Genomic DNA, 25,132 nt, shown 5'->3' on the forward strand with positions numbered 1-25,132 from the left:
ACCACTAAAACATTGTATTTATCATTAAAAATTACCTTCATTATTAACTTATTTTTTATTTATTGATATTTACCATAATTAGGCAACACGGCTAACTTATTAGTCACAATACATTTTTAGATGTCGGACGAATTGTAATAACAATGAATTTACGTATAAACTATTAAAAATCTTTCTTGGTATTTTTAATTATTTCGTTTTTATGTGTCTGTATTTACATGTTATCAATATTGAAAACAAATGCGGTAAAGTACTAACTTAAGTACCGGTTCGGTTGTATAACAGCACTACAGTTAATGACAGTTGCTAAAAATGTTAGCGAATTTTGATAAATAAATAATCATTATTTTGTATCATTTTGATTAATTTGTGTGTATTATAAATGGAAATGGAGGAAAGAATTAAATATTGCCAAGCTTGCCTGAGTATTGGCCGTAAATTAAATCCGATATGCGAGTTACAAACGTTACTGCAAAACATTTCATTTTGGGAGGTTTGTATTTAATAAGCTTATAATTTGAGGGTTTACCTTCTGCTTTCTGTTCTTTAAACCTTCCCGTTCATTAAGTAATCAAGTGGCAGTCTTAGCAAGACTAATTCAAAGTGAAATGTGACCAAAATATCAAAATATTTACCTTCAGAGAGTATTTGTATTATCCTTTTTTTTTTTTGCTTTCCAGTTTCCTTCCCAATACGGTGGAGTGTGCTGGGAGTGTCGCCAGATAATGTCAAAGTTCTCGGCATTTAAATCACGCGTACAAACTGCTCAACAACTGCTGAATAGTTGTATTGAGGTATTTACTACAAAAAAGTTTATTATTAGTTTCCTAGGCCAAAGATAAAATATGAAGTTCCGATTACTAAATTAAGATGAGTTTTGGTGGATTTTCCTTGATACTGTAGTACCTATTTAAAAAAGTAAAAAAAAATCTAAATATTTTTTTTATTTTTTTATTCTTATTTTTAACGAGGCTTTGAACACCCTGTGTGATAATGCCAGCCTCATAAGAACGAAATATATTTTATTTTTTAAAATATTAGTATCAGGCATAAGGAACGGTTGAGTAACCATCCATATCCCTTAGCAACTATGCTGTTGGAAGCTAGCAACAGGGTCAAAAGGCTCAAAAAGAAGGATGTTCTTGGGCGCTGAGTATTATGGAAAATGGTTGCTTTACTTCTAACTAATCAATAATCACACATCAAATCTGATTAAAGTCTTGCGACTGATTGCAGATATTAAAAAAATATATATATTAGAACACATAATAACGGGTTCTTACCAAAAAAAAAAACAAAAACAAAAAAAAACAATTTGTAATATTTGTTATTTTGTTATTTGTTTCAATGTAATAATATTAGTATTAAATTTTAATATTGTAATATTTAAGTAGGTACATAGGGACCTATGTAATGTTGCAAACCCAAGTGGGTTAAATTGTACCTAATAAATGTATTTTCTCTTTTTTATAATGCACCTATGACACATCTTTTTTTATTTTTTTTAACCTCTACACCTTAATATTTAAAAAAATAATTACTGAACAAGATTCTTTTTTTTCAGACCCATAACATAAAATCTCTTAGCACTTTAACAATTAGAAATAATTCCGAACAAGACTACAAATTCAATTTCGACCCTCTTACCGATTCAAACACAACAGTTGACAACAACAACAAATCACAGAATGAGGAATTATCAGCAGAAATAACAATTAAAATAGAAACTGTAGACGAATATCCTGAAATATACCACGAATCTGATTACGACGAAAAAGTAAATGAAGAATTAATTAATGAAATAGAGGGATATGAAGAAAAACCAGCAACAAGTTTGTACGTAGGAATTTTAGATGCTGGAAAGAAAAATGGCAGGAAGAATTTGAAGAAGACATTAGAGCAAGACTCGGAGGAAGAGGTGAGAGAGAAGTTTACAACCGTACAGTTTACGGAAGAAGAGATGATGAGTAATAGAGAAAGGAAGAGAAATCAACCGAATTTTAAAAAGATACCGTATAAGTGTGATTCTTGTGTGCTGGGGTTCACGAGGAAAGATACGTATGATGTACACATGATGAAGAAACATGACGAGGTAAGCTTCTTCATGATATTGGTACTTCTTCTTCTGTACTGTGGGTTGTGAGGTGGATTACCAACCCCATCAACCTTAGTGTCAGGGTTACTATTGAGCTGCCAAAGGCCCCTGACATGGCTCATGTAACAACTACTTAGTTACATCATTAAGTAGTAACCGGGACCAATGGCTTAACCTGCCTTTCGACGCACAGATCATCTTACTTTCGGATAATCAGGTGATCAGCCTGTAATGTCCTAACCAAACTAGGGATCACAAAATGAATTTCGTGATATGTCCCCACCGGGATTTGAACCCGGGTCCTCAGGATCGTGAGCTTAACGCTCAAACCACTGGACCACGGAGGCCGTTTTTATATTGGTGCTAATTCCTATAGATACTTCCTTAAAAGACACGACGTTCACCTTCTCCTTAATCTGTTCCACGTAAGCTCTTCTTGGTCTTCCCCTTCCTCTCTTTCCTTGTCGCTTCTCTTCTATGATGTTTTTAATAAATTCGTCGTGTCTTTTTAATTGTCCAATCATCTTGCCTCTTCTGTCCTCAAAAACTCTCAATATTTGCCTCTTTTCCCGTACTCTTACTAGCACTTCCTCATTAGTAACTCTTTCAATCCAACTTACACTCAAAATAAAAAAAAACTATCACTCAATTTAAAAAATATATGTTGTTACAGAACATAGGCTCCCACATGTGTCCAGTTTGTGAAGTGAGGTTCACAACGTTGAAGCAAGTCGATAAACATAAGACCAAACACTACGTTTGTTACCGGTGTAAGCTGTGCAAGTATGAGACGTTGGAGCTCTGGTCTGCGTTAAGCCATTGCCGTACCAAGCATACGGTAGATCAAGTTGAAAGCATACATTGTCCGTACTGTGAATATGTTGCCAGGTATGTATTATATAATAATAATAATAATAAGCCTTGCTTCCGAAACATTATCAGGTCAGTTAGAGTTCACTTTATATTAAATCTCTTATTTCGGAGTGCCCCATGGCAAAGGCCTCCTCCAATCCTTTCCAATGATGGCGATCACGCGCCGCTCTTGTCCAGAAAGGGCCCGCAGTCATCTTGATCTCATCGTCCCATCTCCTATTCGGTCTACCCTTTTTTCTGGCACCGTCTCTTGAATACCACTGGGTAATTGTCTGGCTCCACTTCTCCACTTTGGATCTTAGCATATGTCCGGTCCATCTCCATTTCTGCTGGTCTATTCTAGTTAGAACGTCAGTCAGTTTGGTTTTTTTTTTTTTGCCAGGTATGTATTATCAGACAAAATATATGTTTTTGAAATTCTCTTTATAATTTGGTATTATATAATCTTTTTTTTTCTTCCCTTTTGCGCGCAATCTATCACCCTTGGATAATTCCGAACAAGACTACAAGTTCAATTTCGACCCTTTTACCGATTCAAACACAACAGTTGACAACAACAACAAATATAATAATAATAATAATAGGTATCATTTTAGGTAAAGGTTTATTTGTAACAAAAAGGACGTAACTTCAGACCCAGAGTAAACCTGAAGAAAATAGAGATGTAACTCTGACCACCCCAATTGGGATATAGTCGTGAGATTATGTTGTGTTGTTATTTACAGGACTCCCGAAGATATGTCCCAGCACATGACGACAGACCACTCGCTGTATTGTAACGAGTGTGGGGAGAAATTCAAAGCACTGAGCTCTCTCAAAAAACATGTCAAGTAAGTATTTTTACCCACTTCAAAAAAGGAGGTTCTCAATCCGACCATACTTTTTTTTTAAATAAAAATATTTTTATTCGTACATTGGCCCCGATTCCTGCAAACACCGCCTAATTTTATTTTAAGTTATATCCGTCATTTTCATATCCGTCGAAAAGGAAAGGGACGGATGATTCACAGCTCTTAATTTTAGGAAGAATGAGTAAATGAATGTGTCGGGTTTTTGACTGATGTAAAATTTTTAGACGGTTGGTTTAGATTTGTGCTTAAAATTGACGTGTGTTCCATAAATTTTATGCTTGTCAATTACCCGTCCCTTTCCTTTTCGGCGGATAAGAAAATGACAGATATAACTTAAAATAAAATTAGATGGTATTTGCAGGAATTAGCACCATTAAATACAATTGGATATTTGACAGTTTTCGGATAAGTATTTAAAAAAATACAATTACTTATTCTATACCTGTTAAAATATATTTTTTTCCCATAAAATCTTTATACAGGGTGTTAGTGACATCGTAACGAAAACTGAGTTGATATAAAGCGAAATTTTCCGTCGCAAAGTTATAGAACTGAAAATAATTAAAAAAATAATTAACTAATTACTAATTTAATAAAACTTTTTTTTTTATTGTGTTTTTTTTATTTTATTTTTTTGCTCTAGAGCAATAAGCCGCCTAAATTGTACTGTATTCATGTGTTATGTCTGATTGTTGAAATTTTAGTTCTGTGCAATATAGTATTTTTGATTTTGATTTTTGAAAATTTCATGAAGTTCCGACAGAAAATTCCACTTGATATTAAATCAGAATCATGGTCTGCGTCATCCCCCTCAGTATTCGTTACGATGTTAACACCCTGTATTAGACGTAGTATTATTCCTTATTCTATGCTATTAAGTAGTTTTTGTAATTCTAATTTTTAATGAGGCTTTGAACACCCCGAGTGGTCATGCCAGCCTCATAGGCGCTTTCGTGTACCTATCCCTTAGGCAAAGGATTGGTCAACCAGATAGTATAAACTAAAAGCCTTAATTGATAGTGGCTCTTCTTCTTCTTCTATCGTGTGGATTGTGAGGTGAAGTACCAACCTCATCAACCCTGGTGTCAGGGTCACTATTTGAGCCGCCAAAGGCCCCTGACATGGCTCATGTAACGACTAAGTACTTACTTACATCAGTAAGTAGTAACCGGGACCAACGGCTTAACGTGCCATCCGAAGCACGGATCATCTTACTTTCGGATAATCTGGTGATCAGCCAGTAATGTCCTAACCAAACTAGGGACCACAAAGTATTTTTTTGTGATATGTCCCCACCGGGAATCGAACCCGGGACCTCCGGATCGTGAGCCCAGTGGCTCTGTCAACCAGCAATTGACTTCTCCTTCTTATTAAGTAGTTAAAAAAAAAGAAAATTTTCTTTTTCTTCCAGAAGAATCCACGCGGTGAAAAGGGAATTCGTCTGCGATATATGTTCGAAGACGTTCAGAACTAAGTCGCGGTTGGAGTCACACATGGTCACCCACAACTCTACTATAGCTCAGAAGCTCTCCTACTGCGGCTCTTGCAAAGTGCAGTACAAGAATATATACGTGTATAGAAATCATTTGAGGACTAGCGCCAACCACGCGGAACAGACGTGAGTCATTGGTCTGACGTCAACACAAGCAAAGCGAATTCAAGGCCAGGGGGTTAAAATGGCCACATCGAAGCAGTTCATCTAAGAAAGCAATATTGCTATTTGACATTTGTTTGCATTGCGTACTTACTTTTAAAAATAAATAAATTTATTTCCAAAAAAAAAAAAAAAATGTTACAATGAAGTTTACAAAGGTTGTACTTAAAATAAAAGGTTGTGATTCGCTGCTCCTAAACTAGGTAAAAACCTGTATCTTAGGGGTCAGTGAGTCTGGCAAAGCGTTGGAGTAATGTACAGACCAGAGTTATGTTAATCCATATGCCCAGTGGAAAACAGTAAATAATAAAAAAGAAAAAACAAAAGAAAAGGTGTGTGTGTGTGTTTTATATGCGCAAATCTCAAATTGCAACTTTGCTTTCTTAGATGGATTGCTTTGATGTGGTCATTTTAACCCCTGTAGTGTCTACAGGAATTAGCACCAGTGTCCTTAATAATAATAATAAAGTTTATTTAGGTAAAACCTACGACACACATATACATTTACAACATTAAAATATACACACATTAATATTAATATTTAGTTTGAAAACATAAAGGTATATGGGTGCCGCAGTTCACCAAAAAAGGCCAGGGTTCAGTGAAAATTGCTATTAAAGGGTTTTTAAAAAGGGAATACTCCCACTTTATAAAGCTCGGTGAGGTGTGGGATGGATGTACCTCATCATCATCATCAGCCCATTAACGTCCCCACTGCTGGGGCACGGGCCTTCCCTATGGATGGATAGGGAGATCGGGCCTTAAATCACCACGCGGGCCCAGTGCGGATTGATGGTTATTAACGACTGCTAATGTAGCCGGGACCAACGGCTTAACGTGCCTTCCGTGCTTCCGTGCTTTTATAAAGGACACCACCACCATCGTTGACCAGTCCATACACTCAATTATTTGTATTTCTCGTGTATGTTGTTTTTATTATGTGTTTTGTTTGATTGTAAGTTGTGTGTTACTCCGTGTTTTAAATTATATATTTGTTTTGTATTTGTTACTGTGGTGTCCCTTTATAATAAACGTTTCTTTCTTTCTTTCTTCCGAGCTCCTCGCTCGAGATGAAAACTTTTTTTTTTTGTGGTCACCCATCCTATGATCGGCCTGTGCGAAAGTTGCTTAACTTCAACAATCGCAGACCGAGCGCGTTTACCGCTGCGCCACCGAGCTCCTCTCTCACCTCTGTACCGATGTACCTCTGACTACCCCAATTGGGATATAGTCGTGAGATTATGTTATTGTAAAAATAACGTGTATTGATGTGTTTGTTTCGTGTTTTCAGTTACCCATGTTTGGATTGCAACAAACAGTTTGCGTCCAAAGAATATTGGAAGAAACACTACAATTTCTACCACTTGAGGAAATCCCAGTTTCGATGCGAACTCTGTAACAAGGTATGTAAAACTTAAAACATAATTTATTTATTTATTAAAGTACATACAACATTACAGTATGGCCCAATGCGCTGTATGACGAGAAAACAATATACAATAAAAATAAAAATAAACATTGAATTAAAAAGAAACAAAAAGAAAAATAAGACTACAAATAACATGAAAAACATTACAATAAAAGAAATTAAAATTTTAAAATTAAAACTAGATGTCGCGTGGTTCGCTCGCAGCAAGCTGCTCGCGTGTCCTGTATTAGTTCGAAGCTTTGTATGGCGGCCATCTTGTTTTCCCGCCATTTTTTTACCGCGATAGAATTTGACTAAGACTTAAATAGGTCTCGTGAAATCAAAAAGTTCTAGGTGCTATAGTTTTGCCAGGCCGTAGGATGTCTCCCTGATGCGGAGCAGTTTTCCAGGATAACGTTCCGATCACACCCCTATACATCATTTTTATCCCAGAAGCATTTTCGGGAAAAACCAATGTTTGTATGGCGGCCATCTTGTTTTTCGGCCATTTTGTTTTTTTTTTCACCTGCGATAAACAGTAAATCATCAATAAATCAAACACAAAAAACAACAAAACAAAACAGTAAATCATTAATAATAATATACATGTCGTGGCCAGATCGTAGAATTGATCATTTCATGAACCAACCTCATCAATCCAGGGTTAGTATTGAGCCGCCAAAGGCCCCTGACATGGCTCATGTAACGACTACATACATCAGTAAGTAGTAACTGGGACAACGGCTTAACGTGCCTTCCGAAACACGGATCATCTTAATTTCGGACAATCAGGTGATCAGCCTGTAATGTCCTCACCAAAATAGGTACCACAAAGTGATTTTTGTGATATGTTCCCACCGGGAATCGAATCCGGGACCTCCGGATCGTGAGCCCAACGCTCACTGTGGACCACGGAAGTCGTTGAATAGTCACTAATCTTACAATAATATTTTTATTTACTTGTTTTTATTCATTGTGAACTGACGACCTCCGTGGTCCAGTGGTTGAGTGTTAGGCTCACGGTCCGGAGGCCCCGGGTTCGATTCCCGGAGTCCCGGGTTCGATTCACTGGACTACCTATTATGTGTTTTAATTGTGAACTTGTGTGTTCTAGCTGTTTATATCAGACTGGCGGCTGAAAAACCACAGGCAAACCCAGCATGGGCTCAGCAGGTCCCGGGACCACCACTGCAACGTTTGTGGGAAGCAGTTCTTTGTGAGTATACAGTCATACCAGCCTCCGTGGTCTAGTGGTTAGAGCGTTAGGCTCGCGATCTGGAGGTCCGGGTTCGATGCCCGATGGGGACATTGTCGAAATCACTTTGTGAGACTGTCCTTTGTTTGGGACTTTTCAGGCTTGAATCACTTGCTTCGGAGGGCACGTTAAGCCGTTGGTCCCGGCTATTAGTCGTAAAAACACCACCAACCCGCATTGGAGCAGCGTGATGGAGTATGCTCCATACCACCTCCGGTTGATTGAAGGGACGCCTGTGTCCAGCAGTGGGACGTATATAGGCAGTTTATGTTATGTTATACAGTCATGAGCAATATCATGTACCCACTTTAGAACCCTGTCGCACTATCATATTTTGACATTTAATGAGACTTACGATTTAATTTGTCAAAAAAGTTAATGTGACACGGTTTCAAAGTGTATACATATTAGTACTCGTGACCGTACAAGGCTGGATTCCTGCAGACACCTAATTTTATTTTAAGTTATACCTGTCATTTTCTTATCCGCCGAAAAGGAAAGGGACGGATCTTTGACAACTATTAATTTTAAAATGAATAAATAACCCAGGCTAATGAAATAGGCATCTCAGTCATATGCAACTTAATTGTGTCGGGTTATTGGCCAATATAAAAATTTAGAAGGGCTTCTTAAATTTCTGCCTAAAATTGACGTGTTCCATTAATTTTATGCTCGTCGATTACCTTTCCTTTTTGGAAAGGGACGGATAATTCTGTCGCGTTATTGGCCGATTTAAATTTTTTAGACGGTTGTTTTAGATTGGTGCCTAAAATTGACGTGTGTTCCATTAATTTTATGCTCGTCGATTATCCGTCCCTTTCTTTTTCGGCGGATAAGAAAATGACAGATACAACTTAGATGGTGTCTACTGGTGTCGGGGCCTATGTCTCATTTTTAACTGACAAAAAACTGTATTGCATTGTACAGACGCTGTCTACCCTGAAAGGCCACCAGCTCACTCATTCAGATCAGCGTTCGTTCATGTGTGAAGACTGCGGCGATACTTTCAAGCAGCGACCAGCTCTGTATACTCACTGTAAACTAGTCCACAGAGGGTTAAAGAGGCGGCGACGGGTTACCGACAAGAATTTATACTAGTTTGATAGCTTTGAATTGAAGGGAAGAGAGGAAGGGGTAGACCTAGGAGAACATTTATGAAACAAAAGAGAAGGTGCAGGTCGTGTCGTATCAGGAGGTGAAGGTTTTGGCGGGAAGGAGAGAGGAATAGCGATTACTCCACCGACAAGAGCGAAGCTGTTAAATGAAGAGAGAGAGAGAGCTTCGAATCCCGGTGGGGACAAATCACTTTGTGATACCAAGTTTGGTTAGGACATTACAAGCTGAACTGATTGTCCGAAATTAAGATGATCCGTGCTTTGGAAACGTTGAGCCGAATTAGACTACTTGGAAACTCACAGCTCTTAAACATACGGGATCTAGCAGTTCTGAATATGAACCATAGGTGGCGCTTATCGGGAGTTTAAACGCGCTAACGAAGTTGTCACAGCTCGCGCGACGCTTGTACAGATATTTATTTAATTGAAATAATGGCCCCGATTCCTGCAGACACCGCCTAATTTTATTTTAAGTTATATCCGTCATTTTCATATCCGTCGAAAAGGAAAGGGACGGATGATTCACAGCTCTTAATTTTAGGAAGAATGAGTAAATGAATGAATAACCCGGGCGAATCAAAAGGTACGTCGCTGGTATGCAATCCGTTTGACGTGCTGTCTACTTAACTGTGTCGGGTTATTAACGGATGTAAAATTTTTAGACGGTTGGTTTAGATTTGTGCTTAAAATTGACGTGTGTTCCATAAATTTTATGCTTGTCGATTACCCGTCCCTTTCCTTTTCGGCGGATAAGAAAATGACAGATATAACTTAAAATAAAATTTGATGGTATTTACAGGAATTAGCACCAATGTTTATACTTAAAATTGTAAATATATGAAATTGTCAATCAATGTGGTACAAAAATAAAAGATGTATGTTGTGAAATTATCGTTTATTTCTTAGGTGACTAGAATACCTTACAATTATTATACGACGTTGGTCTAACAGAAAGCTCGGTGAGGCGTGGGTACTTAGTTCATCTTGCGATGGATGTGCAGACTACCCCAATTGGGATTTAGTCTACTCCCTCTGGCCAGAAGTCCGCATCAACCAGCTCGGCAGCGAGCGTGGTGGAGACATGAAGCTTGAAAGACCTAAAGCTTGTACTGTCATGAGCAATATAATGTACCCACTTTAGGACTTAGGACTCCGTCGCACTAATGTGACATGGTACCAAACTGTATCTTCAGTCTCGAGGAGTCCCCCCCTAACATCACCCGCTGGGCGTCCTCGACGCGTCTCCATGATGTGTCGGACGATGTCGGAGAAGTTACGAGACACAGGCCAAAAAGGCCACATTGAAGCAATTCATCTAAAAAGTAATATTGCTATTTGACATTTGCGTGCGCATTTTTTTTGTTGTTTTCCCCGAAGGGTAAGGCAAAGGGAACTATGCCCATACAGCCATGTCTTACGTATTTTTTTTCTTGATGATTAATGAAATGATAAAAGGTGATGACGATGAATGATGAAACCTAAGCCCCCACCCTCGGAGCAGACTCCTACTCCGAACCCCAAACGAATTAACTCAAAAGTCCGCATAAACTTTTGAGTTATGAAGCGGCTTCCTGGCACGAAGCGAAAATAGGCAGATACACTTTGTTTATTGAATACTCCGATATAATAAAACTCGCGAATGTCTTCCGACTAACTTAATGCGATCATTAACCACAAAACACCACTTCGTATTAATTATTTAGATTATTCATGAAGAAAGCAACTGTCCCGTTCCCGTTTCCCGCCAAAAAGCCTTTGCGTGCGCACTGACTTTTATATGCGCAAATGTCAAATTGTAAATATTGCTTTTTTCTTTTTTCACAGGACTTACGATGACCAAATTGGAGATGTCCTTAGAAAAGGTTCAATACGATCTACTCTGAACCGGCGTGCGTGTATGAAGCGATTGATGAATGTGGAGGAAGCAAGAGAAGTGTGTCAGGATCGAAGCAAATGGAATTCTATAGTCTCTGCTTACCCCGGTGGGAAATAGGCGTGAGTTTATGTATGTTATGTTCACATGAATTGCTTCGATGTGGCATTTTCAACCGCCAAGTTCTGGAACGTTCTACAAATCAGAATCCGCCTTTCCGACTAGCTTTCAGATGTATGTATCTTATGTGGGACTGTAGCGCCACCTTCTGAGTAAATTTGGCATCACAGAGCGTGCATGAGAACGGGCGCTCGCCCGTGTGTGTTCTAATGTGGTTGGTCAGAATCCTATTGGTCTGGAACAAAAGGAAAAAGCAGATTATTGAGGTGAAAAGGTTAACGTCGTGTCTTATAGAAGTCAAGGAATTGGCCTTTGATAGACTGGAATGGAAAATGCTACACCGACAAGAGCGTGGCTCTTAAAATGATGATGATGAATACCTATAGAGGCGGCCAATCAGCTCGCGACACCAAACTTCAGGACCCCGATACCGACCCCGCCGGCGTGGTTAACGATTTCCCTCAATCAGCGCTTATCGCTATCGAACCACTAGGGTCTATTAATTCTGTCAAATATTTTTCCTCTCAGACGACGCCCTGAGCCGAGGTTCGCGGCCAACTGGGCACCCTCAGGCCTGTTGTCTTAAACGTTGTACCGGGTGAGAGCCTTCAGCGCTCCCCATTTGTCCGGGCAAGTAGTTAATGCCATCTGCGGCAAATCAACAATAAGTAAAAAAAGTTTTTTTTTTTTTTTTATTAATCTAGAGGTGACTATTTGGCTTTATACCTCTTATGTTTTTTTTTTCTTTTGTTTTATTTTATATAAGTAGGGGGTTTTTTTTTTCTATATGTAATTATTTATTGTAATCGATTTATTTGAAATAATGAGCGGCCGCCCAAGAGTGCATGCCCCCCACTGCCCGACAACGACAAATCCTTATTTATTTACAAGTGGTGGCCTTAAGCGACACATCCGGGCTAAACACAAGGATGTGCAGGTTGCACTGGAGGCTGCGAGCGCCCCCCTCACCAACGGTCAGCCTAACCCCGTGTCTCCTTTGCCAGGGAACGGATGTTCGGACCTGGAAACTCTTTCCCGTTTGAGAGCCAAGGTGAGGGTTCTTAAACATATACCTAAGGGAGCAAGATATGCCGCTGCTGAGAGATTAAGGGGTCTCATCGACAATTGCCTACGGTCCAATAGCAAATCGTCTTGGTTCTCGCTCTTGTCTTTTTCTTTCTTTGGATTAAAGGTTCCGGAGCGGGTGAGCGGTAGGTCATTGACGACTAAGGTGAAAGAAAACGTGGAAAACCTGTCTCCCTGCCTCCCAGTCGAGGATGTCTTGCGGCCGAGTTCGCATTACAGACGCATTGAGGCCAAGGTTCACGATGGGGATTTGAGAGGTGCGATGCGCCTTCTTGTTTCCGACGGCGGCCTCGCTCCTTTTGGGGAGGACACGTTAAGGGCGCTCCAGGAAAAGCATCCCTCTCCATCTAGACCATTGTCGATACCGGATGGGCCGGACGGGGGGGACAATGCTCTTACAGTGTCTGTTGAGGATGTTGCGGATGCCATCGGATCTTTTTATAATAGTTCCGCTTCCGGTTTGGATGGGTTGCGGCCGCAGCACTTAAAGGAGTTGATCTCGCCGTCAGCCGGCGACAATGGGTTTCGTCTCCTGGAGTCGATCACATGCCTTTGTAATTTTATGTTGCGGGGCGCGGTGAACCCGGAGGTGTGCCCGTATATTTATGGGGCTTCGCTCTTTGCACTCGCTAAGAAGGATGGTGGGATCCGACCTATAGCTGTGGGAAACACTTTTAGACGTTTAGTAGCCAAACTCGGTTGTCGTGCAGTGAAGGACCGGATGGCTGCTCTCCTCCGGCCCCATCAATTGGGCTTCGGGACAGCACTGGGGTGTGAGGCGGCTATTCACGCCACTCGGGCCTTTGCGATGAACGTGGGTAACTCCGGAAAGGTCATTGTTAAGTTAGATGTTTGCAATGCCTTTAACAGCGTTGAGAGGGATACCGTTCTCGCACAGGTGAAAGACCTGATCCCGTCGGTGTACCCGTTTGTGTACCAGTGCTATGCAAAGGCGTCCAAACTTTTTTTCGACGACTCTTCCATCGAATCGCAGGTTGGTGCCCAGCAGGGTGACCCGTTGGGACCTCTTATTTTTAGCCTAGCGATTCATAAGGCTGTTGAATCCCTGAAGTCGCCTTTAAACATTTGGTATTTGGACGATGGTACTATCGGCGGCCCGCAAGATGTAGTCGCGCGGGACATTCATCGCCTGTTTCCGGCTCTTGGGGAGATGGGTCTCAAGGTTAATACCGCAAAATGCGAGATTTTCCCGTGCGGGCCCGAGGCGATGGCTGGTTTGGCAACTTTTAAAGACCTGATTCCTGGCCTAAGGGTCGTCACTAAAGACAATTTTATGCTTTTAGGAGCGCCAATCTTCCCCGACGCGGTTTCCGCCGCGCTCCGAGAAAAAAAAGAATTGCTGCTCAGGGGACACGCGGAGCTAAAGCACCTGTCAGCTCACGTTGCCCTGGTTCTTCTCAGGGGTAGCCTCTCTCTTCCAAAGCTCACCTACTTAATAAGAACCAGTCCTACTTGGTTATTTCCTCAAGAGGTTGCCGACATAGACGAAGTTCTCAGGTGCTCTCTGGAAGATATTATTAACATTAGCCTGGGGGAACGGGAGTGGAGGCAGGCTGGTCTTCCGGTTCGTCATGGAGGTTTAGGGGTGAGGCGAGTGCAGGATATCGGGGTGTCTGCTTTCTTGGCTTCGGCAAACGGCTCACTGGAACTTGTCACTAATATTATCTTTTTCGAGGGTGACAGTTTCAGGATCCCGTTTGCGGACGAAGCCCAATCAGCATGGAATGCGCTTTGCCCTAATACCACGTCCCCCGAAAAGCCTCAGTATCAGAGGAACTGGGACGACCTTTGGGCCAAATCAGCTGTTGCGGACCTTATGGAGTTGTCGTCAGGGGCGGACTTGGCCAGATTGCGTGCGGCCCTCTGTCCCGAGTCCGGAGCTTGGCTTCACGCCCTGCCTTCGCCGCACGTGGGCACGCTCTTGGACGATAACACCCTGAGGATAGGAGTTGCCCTTCGGCTGGGGTGTAGAATGTGTGAGCCACATACATGCCGCTGTGGTAAGCCGGTTGGCTCTGATGGGCGGCACGGCCTCGCTTGCCTAAAGTGCGCGGGAAGACACCCCCGGCATCATGCGCTGAATGATGTCATCCGCCGTGCACTGGCGTCGATCGACGTGCCGTGCAAGTTGGAACCGCCGGGTCTAAGCCGTACAGACGGTAAGAGGCCTGATGGGCTCACGCTCATACCCTGGGAGAGGGGGCGCGCTTTATTGTGGGACGCCACCTGTGCTTGCACGTTTGCAGCAACGCACCTGCCCCGTACTACTCGAACCGCAGGGGCAGCTGCCGAGTGGGCTGCTAGCCAAAAGCTGGCGAAATACGGGGACTTAACGCGGACCCACGATTTTGTCCCTTTTGCCGTCGAGACTTCGGGTGTGTGGTGCTCGGCGGCCAAGGATTTTATTCGTGTTTTGGGGAGGCGCTTGAGGGACCGCGGTAGTGACCCCCGCGCCAGCTCGTTCCTGGTTCAACAGGTTTCCTTGGCGATAGTGCGCGGTAACGCGGCCAGTATAATGGGCACCTTTGAACCGGGTACGAGAGGGGGCGGTATTTTAGACTGACTCACTAGTCATAGTTTGTGTTATAATTTTAAATGTTTTAATTATTCGTAATTTTAAGCGACAAATTGTATAAATTAATATAACGACTGCACGAAGTAAAAAAAAATCCTCAGAAATTTTGAACTTTTAGTAAAAGATTTACTTACAGTTTCAATGATTTTTATATATGTGACAAGTCCAAGCAAGTAAGTATTCTATAGTCTCTGCTTACCCCGGTGGGAAATAGGCGTGAGTTTATGTAGTATAGTTTTTTTATATAAGACAACAGGCCTGAGGGTCGATTTCCGAGGTAAACCCAGCTCACCCGCTGGTGGGGGGCGGAGTTGCCTATGGTGTAACGTACCGAGAATCCCCGCCCGCAGAAGCTGCACAGTTTATCCTTACGCGGCACGAGCCCCTCGTGACTGTACTTCTGGTGATCACGTAACCGCGTCCTGTTTAGGAAGAACTGAAAAAATATAAAAAGATAAAGATAATTTATTTGCTTAAACATGAGTAATATAAATACAGATAACAGTGTTCACATTAAACGACACACACACTAATACATGCATACACACACACACACACACACACACACACACACTAAACATACACACACACACACACACTAAACATACACACACACACTAAACATACACATACACACACTAAACATACACACACACACACACTAAACATACACACACACTAATTGAGCACTCGATCGATACATTAATTAGGAACCTGGACTATTGGAATGGCGGAATTATGTGTTTCAAATTATTTTACCTTATCACAGTCCGCGCAGTAGTACCTCGCGTTTTTCTGGTCGCTATGCACCATGGAATAATGATTCACCATGCTGTATTTGCTCGCATACGCGTTAGGGCACTTCGGACACACAAATTTTCTCTTGACACTGTAACAAGACATACATAAACTCATACCCGTAATCCTTAAAGGGGTGGGCAGCGCCGCAACTAATCGTTGTAAGAGGAAAAAGCGAAAATAGTTAGGAGGGAATAAGTAAGGCCGAGTTTCCGCGGAGATGAGCGGAGATGTGCGGATCTGACCAATCACAGCGTTCGAGAGAGCGAAAAACGAAGACGCTCTGTCACTCTCTCCCTCACGGTGATTGGTCGATTCGTGCACATCTCCGCTCCTCTCCGCCCAGCTCCGCGTCAATGGAAACGCAGCCTTAAATTTGTGACAATGGAGAGTCCATTACATGAGAAAAAAAAAAAATTTTATGAGTAATGTGTGCCATTTACAAGTGAAGTGTGCCATTTTGTGATTGAAGAGTTGGGACGGCCGTCCCAAGCCAAGGAGAAAGCTCAAAATAAAAGGTAGGAACGCAATAAAAAAGACGTAAAAAAATACTCTTCAATCACAAAATGGCACACTTCACTTGTAAATGGCACACAATACTCAAAATTTATTTTTTCTCATGAAATGGACTCTCCATTGTCACAAGCTTAAGGCTGCGTTTCTATTGACGCGGAGCTGGGCAGAATAGTTGAACACGATGCCGCTTAAACACGAATGGGTTTGTATGTGACGAGTGACATTATAAAAATATTTTCATATGGGAGGTGCCACTTTTAAGAGTGAAGTGTGTCATTTTAAGAATTAAGTGTGCCATTTTAAAAGTGAAGTGTGCCATTTTATGAGCGAAACGTGCCCTTTTTAGCCATAAATGTGTCATTTTAAGAGTGAGGTGTGCCAATTCAGCAGTGAGTGTGCCATTTTAAAAGTGAAGTGTGCCATTTTAAGAGTCAAGTGTGCCATTTTACGAGCAAAACATACCATTTTTAGCCATAAATGTGTTATTTTAAGAGTGAGGTGTGCCAATTCAGGGTGAAGTGTGCCATTTTAAGAGTCATGTGTGCCATTTTATGAGCGAGGCGTGCCCTTTTTAGCCATAAATGTGTCATTTTAAGAGTGAGGTGTGCCAATTCAGGAGTGAAGTGTACCATTTTAAGAGTGAAGTGTGCCATTTTAAATGTGAAGTGTGCCGTTTTATGAATGTGTAGTTGTGCCAATTCAAGAGTGAAGTGTGCCATTTAAGAGCGAGACGTTAGAAATAGCCTTAATGTGCCATTTTTTAAGATGTCATGAAAAGAATGAACAGTGCCACTTTCAGATTAAAAAGTATGAGTACTATTTCCGTACCTCGTGGTCTGAGCCCTTTCCTTGGCGTGCGCGACGCTGGTATAGAGGTGCCGCTTAAAGATAGCTACATTTTCAAACTGGATGTTACACGCAACACAGAATGAAGCCTCTGTTGGGTTGCTCTCGTGTTTTAATTGGTTATGGTTTAGCAAGTTGGTGTAAGAGGCAAAGGTTTTATCGCATATCTTGCATTGCATTTCCGTGTGGTGCCTGTAAATAAAAAAAAAGATTAGCTGTTAAATTACGTTTTACGATGTCAATTACACCCCTGTGGCGTATGACAAGGCTGAATGATGTTGTATCCAGTGCCAAATAAATTCGACTCACGCTTGGCCATATGTCACACCGCTCGCCCCCCACCTCACCTCTCTCTCTTGGGTGAAAGGCTTGGCTTTTTGGCGGGAGACGGGAACGGGACAGTTGCTTTCTTCATTGAATAATCTAAATAATTAATACGAAGTGGTGTTTTGTGGTTAATGATCGCATTAAGTTAGTCGGAAGACATTCGCGAGTGTTATTATATCGGAGTATTCAATGAACAAAGTGTATCTGCCTATTTTCGCTTCGTGCCAGGAAGCCGCTTCATAACTCAAAAGTTTATGCGGACTTTTGAGTTAATTCGTTTTGGGGTTCGGAGTAGGAGTCTACTCCGAGGGTGGGGGCTTAGGTTTCGTCATCATCACCTTTCATCATTTCATTAATCATCAAGAAAAAAAATACGTCAGACATGGCTGTATGGGCATAGTTCCCTTTGCCTTACCCTTCGGGGAAAACCAAAACAAAAAAAAAAGGGTGAAAGGCTTGCTAGGCGACAGGTGCACTTTTAACTCGCTCTGAGATTTTTATATAATTTATTGTGATTGTGTGTTTATTTATAAAAGGAGGCCCATCTCCTCCTCACCCCTTATAGATAGATAGATAGATAGAATCTTACGGTAAACGGTAATATAATAACCTTAAGTATTTACGTATACATCTTTGCGATAATATTTGTCTATACTAATTCTATTAAAATAATTTGGTATATATTATATTGTATATTTTTGAATTGAATTTGAATATATACACCATTAACACATGTTTATGGGATACGATGTCCGTGCGTCACCCAACAGGGTCCACATAATATCAGCGTCGTGGTTCACGCCGCGACTTGTGCTGAGTGAGGCCCTTTTATCTCAGGACGTCCACCACCCACCTTAAGGTCATTTCGACAAACATCCGTCTTGCGTTTTTTGTAATTGTTTTAGTGAAATTTGATATGATGTTGTTGTCTTTTTTTGTGTGTGGCGTCCTTTTATAATAAACTTTTTCTATTCTATTCTATTCTAATGGATTACCTCATAATATGCTTTTCTATAACCCGTTTGGTGACGCATTTCTTGTTACAGTAATCGCATATAAACTTGCAATGCACCTCTCTGTAGTGATTGTAGAATTCTCTCACATTTCTGAAAAGTTTTAAAAATATATTGACGTTACAAAAAAAAAAATAAGAGTGAAAGGGCAAAGTCAGTTATTACATACATACATAAACTCATGCCTTCCCACCGGGGTAAGCAGAGACTATGGAATTCCATTCAAAACAAAAAACAAAAAAATCCAAGAAAACCAGTTACTTTAGAAACAAAATCGCTATTATTTTTAACAGAAATTAGCTATTTTAACAGTGAAATCTGCTGTTTTAAGGAGTGGAATCCACTATTTTAAGAGTTGAACTTACCTTTTGCCCTGGCCTTTTTTGGTGAACTGCGGCACCAATCATCATCATCACCAGCCCATTATCGTCCCCACTGCTGGGTCACGGGCCTTCCCTATGGATGGTTAGGGAGATCGGGCCTTAAACCACCACGCGGGCTCAGTGCGGATTGGTGGTTATTAACGACTGCTAATGCAGCCGGGACCAACGGCTTAGCGTGCCTTCCGAAGCACGGAGGAGCTCGAAGATGAAAACTTTTTTTTTGTGGTCAGCCATCCTATGACCGGCCTTTGCGAAAGTTGCTTAACTTCAACAATCGCAGACCGAGCGCGTTTACCGCTGCGCCACCGAGCTCCTCAAACTGCGAAACTGAACTGCGGACATTTATGTTTTCCAACTAAATATTAATTTAATGTGCGTATATTTTAATGTGAACCGACGATCTGGCGAAGGTCGCGGGAAGCCGCTGATGCGGGCAGCGCAGGACCGATCGTCGTGGAGATCCTTGGGGGGAGGCCTATGCCCAGCAGTGGGCGTCGTACGGCTGATGATGATGATATTTTAATGTTGTAAATGTATATGTGTGTCGTAGCTTTTACGTAAATAAACTTTCTTATTATTATTTTTTTTAAACTAAACCTGCCATTGAGGAGCTCGGTGGCGCAGCGGTAAACGCGCTCGGTCTGCGATTGTTAAAGTTAAGCAACTTTCGCAAAGGCCGGCCATAGGATGGGTGACCACAAAAAAAAGTTTTCATCTCGAGCTCCTCTGTGCTTCGGAAGGCACGTTAAGCCGTTGGTCCCGGCTGCATTAGCAGTCGTTAATAACCATCAATCCGCACTGGGCCCGCGTGATGGTTTAAGGCCCGATCTCCCTATCCATCCATAGGGAAGGCCCGTGCCCCAGCAGTGGGGACGTTAATGGGCTGATGATGATGTTAAAGTTAAACCTGCCATATAGTGTGTTAAGCAAGCAAGCACCTACTCATATCTGGTGGAGCAGTAGGCACACTGCTCGGTCCTCTTGTGCTTGCCAATGTGGCACCTCATGTGCTGTTTGCCGCAACACTGGTATCCACACGCGGTGCACTCCAGAATTATGCTGTGAGCAGCTATATGCCTCCCCAGCTTGAATTTGGTCGAGAGTACCCGTTCACAGATGTTGCAAGGGTAGCGGTTTTTTTTCTTATTCTGAAAAAATGTTCAAATTCAAATTCATTTATTTCTAAAGTTTACAAAAACATTGTCTACAGGTAGAGTCCCAAGGCGACAATGCTTAAATATTCAACAGATTAACATTATAATAAAAATATGATTATGTCATGTTTTAATTATACAATGGTGCTAATTCCTGTATATACCATCTAATTTTATTTTAAGTTATATCTGTCATTTTCTTATCCGCCGAAAAGGAAAGGGACGGGTAATTCACAGCTCTTAATTTTATGGAAGAATGAGTAAATGAATGAATAACCCGGGCGAATCAAAAGGGACGTCGGTGGTATGCAATCCGTTTGACGTGCTTCCTACTTAACTGTGTCGGGTTTTTGACGGATGTAAAATTTTTAGACGGTTGGTTTAGATTTGTGCTTAAAATTGACGTGAATGTCAACAATGTTTAAAATTCTAATAAAAATCCTAAAGTATATAAATTCTAACAAAATAATTCTGATCATCGTATTATTATAAATAGTCATAACAAGGATATAAAATAAATTAAAAATCTTATAATGCAGTCAAGTGAACCAACATGGCCGCAGCGAACTCCGCCAGAGTGCAATGAAATACATCAATGTTATTTTTGCTAATGTCATTGATTAGGCGAACAGCGACAGGTACCGGAGCACATTTCAATAAATTAGTTCTACTCTGAGGCGTAACTAAGACTTCTTGCCGAGGTTCACGTCGCAGTGTTGAAGAATTTGTCGCAGCATACATCATCGGAGCGTCCAGCGAGCCGACTAGCCTACTACTGCTTGAGCACCAACAACGCGCATCATTTTATAGCGTGTGAAACTACCCTCAATATTGTCATTATTTTACTACCAACTGTACGGTAATAATATTGGATGTAGCACTGTTGCTCCACTAATGCACTACTTCAATGACACGCACTGGTTACTGATAATTATTAATTTATTATTAATTAAATGGAGGAGTACAATCGTTGTAATAGAAAGAAAGAAAGAAACATTATTACTTCCGGACACCACAGACACAGACAGACAGGTACATTACATTTAACACAGGACAGAAACCACACGGAAATCAATAAGTACATAGACAAAAAAAAAAATACCAAAACAAAAAGAAAAATAAACCAAAATCATAAAAACAATAATAATAAAACTAAGTATTCTAAATGCAACGCACTGACGGCCCCGATCATCTGCGGTGGAGACCGGAATAAAAGGACCTCGCTGAGCATAAGTCGCAGCGTAAGCCGCGACGCTGGTATTCTGCGGGCCCTGCCGAGTGAGGCCACGGACATCGCGGTATATATGTACATAGATACATACTACTTAAACTTACTTACATATAATTATTTAGTATTACAAAATTATAACAATTACAATAAATACACATTAATAGGATTTACCATAAACATAAAAATATCATAAAATAATAGTAGTTATTAGCATAATAGTTGTTAGCAGAGAGAGAAAATTATTGCCATATTAAAATATAACAAAAAAAGTAATATTGTTGGGTTGCGAACACCCACCACCGTTAACATTTTATGTACGAAAATTGTATAAACATGACAAAGGTTCTAATAAACTATTCATTCCTCTCTTCACCATCGATCGTTTCACTTGCACTACCAAGCTGCCACCAGCAACGCTCCTTACAAGTTTATCATAATCATCATACATATAATGGGCGAAGCGCGTATTCTCCGGTAAAAGCCCGTATTGGCCGGTTAAAACCCGTTTTGTCCTGTTAAAGCCCGTACTCGCTAGTGAAAGCACGTTTTGCCCGGTTAAAGTGCGTTTTGCCCAGATAAAGCGAGTTTTGCACGGTTAAACCGTGTTTTGCCCGGTCAAAGCGCGTTTTGCCCGGTTAAACCGCGTTTTGCCCGAATAAAGCGAGTTTTGCATGGTTAAACCGCGTTTTGCTCGGTTAAAGCGCGTTTTGCACGGTTAAAGCGCGTTTTGTACGGTTAAAGCGAGTTTTCTCCGCTTAAAGCCCGTACTTACTAGTCAAAGAGCGTATTGTACAGTTAAGTCTGATTCACTATACTAAAATCAAATGCTCGCTGCCTGCGGTGCCATAAATCATCGGTGCGCTAGGGATGCACGTGTGGTGTGCAATCTTTCCTTTTTATATTATTACTATCGACTGCATTAGCAGTCGTTAATAACCACCAATCCGCACTGGGCCCCGCGTGATGGTTTAAGGCCCGATCTCCCTATCCATCCATAGGGAAGGTCCGTGCCCCAGCAGTGGGGACGTTAATGGCCTGATGATGATGATACTATCGACACAACAGTAGTACGTCACTATGGTTGCCCGTAAGCCTCGTAAGTGCAACAGAGAGCGCATCAATCGGCGTCCTGCTTCCACGTATTATTACACCGCGGGCAACGAGCGTTTGGTTTTAGTATAGTGAACCAGACTTTAACTGTACAATACGTTCTCTAACTAGTAAGTACGGCTTTAACCGGGTAAAACGCGCTTTAACCGGGCAAAACGCGCTTTAACCGAACAAGACGCGCTTTGACCGGACAAAACGCGCTTTCACTAGTGAGTACGGGCTTTAACCGGACAAAGTCCCGTTTTGTCCAGCGGGCTTAGCACCGTCAGCGTGCGACTCTTTCTCGCCTCGACATACGTCACCCGTCACTCTCTCACTGTACTGCAAAGAAACAGACAGATGATCTCTGTCGCGGCGAGAAAGAGTCGCGTGCTCACGGTGCTAGGCCCACACTTATAGCCTGGTTAATTCTGAATGATCTTACCTTCCCATGAAAATGGCTCATATGACGTTGAATAGTGTGATTTTTCGGTATCTGCATTATGCACAATTCACATCTAGATGGCAAACTTTGAAAGTACGTGCTACTTCTCTCTTTGTCCCTCCAATAATCTATCTCAGACGGATTGATTTTCACTTGTTTCACCATTTCTTTCACATCGGGCAGAGGGATAATTGTAAAATGTTTAGACCTGTGTTTTTTTTCTTTTTTGATGCTCTTTAGTTCGTTTAGTAACGTGTTTGATAAGTTCTCCTCTTTGACTTCATCTAACAGTTCGTACTCAAAGTCTTTTATGACATCGGATGTGTTGTCCGGTATGTCCTCGATTTCTTCTTTTATCTCCGGTGGTTGTACGTTATCTACCGTCTCTGGCTCAGTTTCTATTGGTTGCAGGGAGTCGAATGTCAGTGTTTTTGACGTTGACAACTTTGATAGACATTTGGGCGGTTTCTAAAATATGGAAAACATTATGATTGTTTTTTGCCTTCACTGAACAGTGGGCGAACGCCAATGCATTGGCGGCTTATCACTTAATGCGACCTCTTCCAGGCAAACCAGCCCTGTCTAGGTGAACAGGGGGCCAGCTCTAGATGATTATTTATAATAATTAATAATCCTCACAAGCCACCCGGTAGAAAATCCAATTATAGTGTATTATTAAATGATATATGCTCACCTCATCAGCACCAGGTATATAGGAATATAGTATGTTCTGTGACTGATCAGCTTTTTCAGTAAATTGTTTGACACGTTTCAGTAGACTTTTGCACTCCCAGCAGACAAGCACATCTAAATATGTCCCCTGGAAAAAAGCCAAATAATATTTATATGTTCGTGTTATATTACCTGTATGTTTGTTTTTTATTTTTTATATAGTGTACCAAAGGTATGGTTATAGTGTACCAAAGGTATGGTTATAGTGTATCAAAGGTATGGTTATAGTGTACCAAAGGTATGGTTATAGTGTATCAAAGGTATGGTTATAGTGTACCAAAGGTGTGGTTATAGTGTAACAAAGGTATGGTTATAGTGTACCAAAGGTATGGTGATAGTGTACCAAAGGTATGGTGATAGTGTATCAAAGGTATGGTTATAGTGTACCAAAGGTATGGTGATAGTGTACCAAAGGTATGGTGATAGTGTATCAAAGGTATGGTTGTAGTGTATCAAAGGGGTAAATTCTGAGTGCTCCAAAAGATTTCATTATTATTTTTTTCCATCTACTTAACCAAAACTTCAAGTGAAATAGCACTACATTGATCACGGCAGTTTGTCGGTTTTTACAACATAGAGAAGATAATAAGCTGCAGAGATCCAGCTGTTTTTTTTTTATATTATTTATAATTCACATCACACATATATTTTTTTCTTATTTTATTTATAATTAAAATACTTGATTATTGAAATGTAAATCATAGGAACGAATCTTCTTGTATCGTGTGAGTTGTGAGGTGGAATACCAACCTCATCAACCCTGGTGTCAGGGTTATTATTGAGCCGCCAAAGGCCCCTGACGTGACTCAAAGTAACGACTACGTACTTACATCAGTAGTAGTAACCGGGACCAACGGGTTAACGTACCTTCCGAAGCTCGGATCATCTTACTTCTGGACAATCAGGCGATCAGCCTGCAATGTCCTAACTAACCACCAGCACCGGGATTCGAACCCGTGGCCTCCGGATCGTGAGCAGAACTATTGGTATTTGCAAATATACAAGCCTACTCAATATTGTTAAAAACAAACATTGTCATTCAATCGTAAATTCACTTGTTCAATACTCGTTCATAACTCAATCATTCATTCCATCAGTCACACTGTATTTTTCTTTCACTTTAAAATAATTCGTTAAACGAGCAAGTTGTTTTCTTTACCTGCGCCCACCTTTGCAATAAGAACACTGGACCACGGCGGCCGTTATAGGAAAAAATAGAAACCATAGATAGAAACTTACCGAATCCCAACTGTTACATATGTTCCGATAAACTCCAGTAAACGCACCTAAAGGTTCAAGAATCCTATCAGACGCTAAGCAAGCATAACAGAGCGTGTTGATTTTCTTGAATTCAGTCTTAATTCCAACAGAACATTGCATTTTTCAAAGATAATACAAATCTGTTCTTGAAAAATTTAAAGCGGATATATTTTATGGCAACAGATTTTCTTGTACGACGATAGATCACTACCGCAAGTATAGTATAGGGGCAAATATAATTGTATAAAGTAGTGAAGAGCTTTTTAAAGTAAGAAAAGTATAAAATTGAGGAAAAAAAACAATATTTTTGTTGTCAACGTTGACTTGACAACCAGCCATTATTTTTATTTTTTAAATATTTTGACAGATTACTGAAAAAGCTGAAAAACGTTAGAGTGCCTTATCCTGTACA

The 25,132-nt window shown here is 41.0% G+C and overlaps 3 protein-coding genes across 5 annotated transcripts in view; 2 read left to right on the top strand and 1 right to left on the bottom strand.

The window, feature by feature from the left end:
- LOC126379492 (zinc finger protein 846-like) overlaps nucleotides 1-25,132 on the top strand; it is a 138,310-nt gene that overhangs the window by 103,718 nt on the left and 9,460 nt on the right. The gene's annotated exons all lie outside the window — the stretch shown is intronic.
- On the top strand, nucleotides 283-10,139 carry LOC126379454 (zinc finger protein 33A-like). Its single transcript, XM_050028212.1, has 9 exons — nucleotides 283-493; nucleotides 681-794; nucleotides 1,565-2,092; nucleotides 2,769-2,983; nucleotides 3,694-3,798; nucleotides 5,231-5,437; nucleotides 6,765-6,876; nucleotides 7,996-8,097; nucleotides 9,064-10,139. Exons 1-9 carry the CDS (start codon nucleotides 383-385, stop codon nucleotides 9,232-9,234), a joined length of 1,665 nt encoding a protein of 554 aa, XP_049884169.1. The 5' UTR covers nucleotides 283-382; the 3' UTR covers nucleotides 9,235-10,139.
- LOC126379459 (PR domain zinc finger protein 5-like) lies at nucleotides 10,132-25,055 on the bottom strand. 3 transcript variants are annotated; one of them, XR_007568337.1, is made up of 10 exons: nucleotides 24,700-25,055; nucleotides 23,423-23,548; nucleotides 22,729-23,196; nucleotides 19,752-19,957; nucleotides 18,409-18,519; nucleotides 17,069-17,278; nucleotides 15,686-15,815; nucleotides 15,258-15,362; nucleotides 11,267-11,479; nucleotides 10,132-11,061 (listed from the first exon to the last, which is right to left on the bottom strand). XR_007568337.1 is itself a non-coding variant. In XM_050028218.1 (9 exons), the coding sequence occupies exons 1-9, from the start codon at nucleotides 24,838-24,840 to the stop codon at nucleotides 11,327-11,329; spliced, it is 1,650 nt and encodes a 549-aa protein (XP_049884175.1). In that variant the 5' UTR covers nucleotides 24,841-25,055; the 3' UTR covers nucleotides 10,132-11,326. The 3 variants fall into 3 exon arrangements, 1 of the variants encoding a protein (XP_049884175.1); XM_050028218.1 differs by having other exon boundaries at nucleotides 10,132-11,479; XR_007568338.1 differs by lacking the exons at nucleotides 10,132-11,061; nucleotides 11,267-11,479 and having other exon boundaries at nucleotides 17,058-17,278.

The sequence above is a fragment of the Pectinophora gossypiella genome, chromosome 29, assembly GCF_024362695.1.
Source record: "Pectinophora gossypiella chromosome 29, ilPecGoss1.1, whole genome shotgun sequence".
NCBI lineage: Eukaryota > Metazoa > Arthropoda > Insecta > Lepidoptera > Gelechiidae > Pectinophora > Pectinophora gossypiella.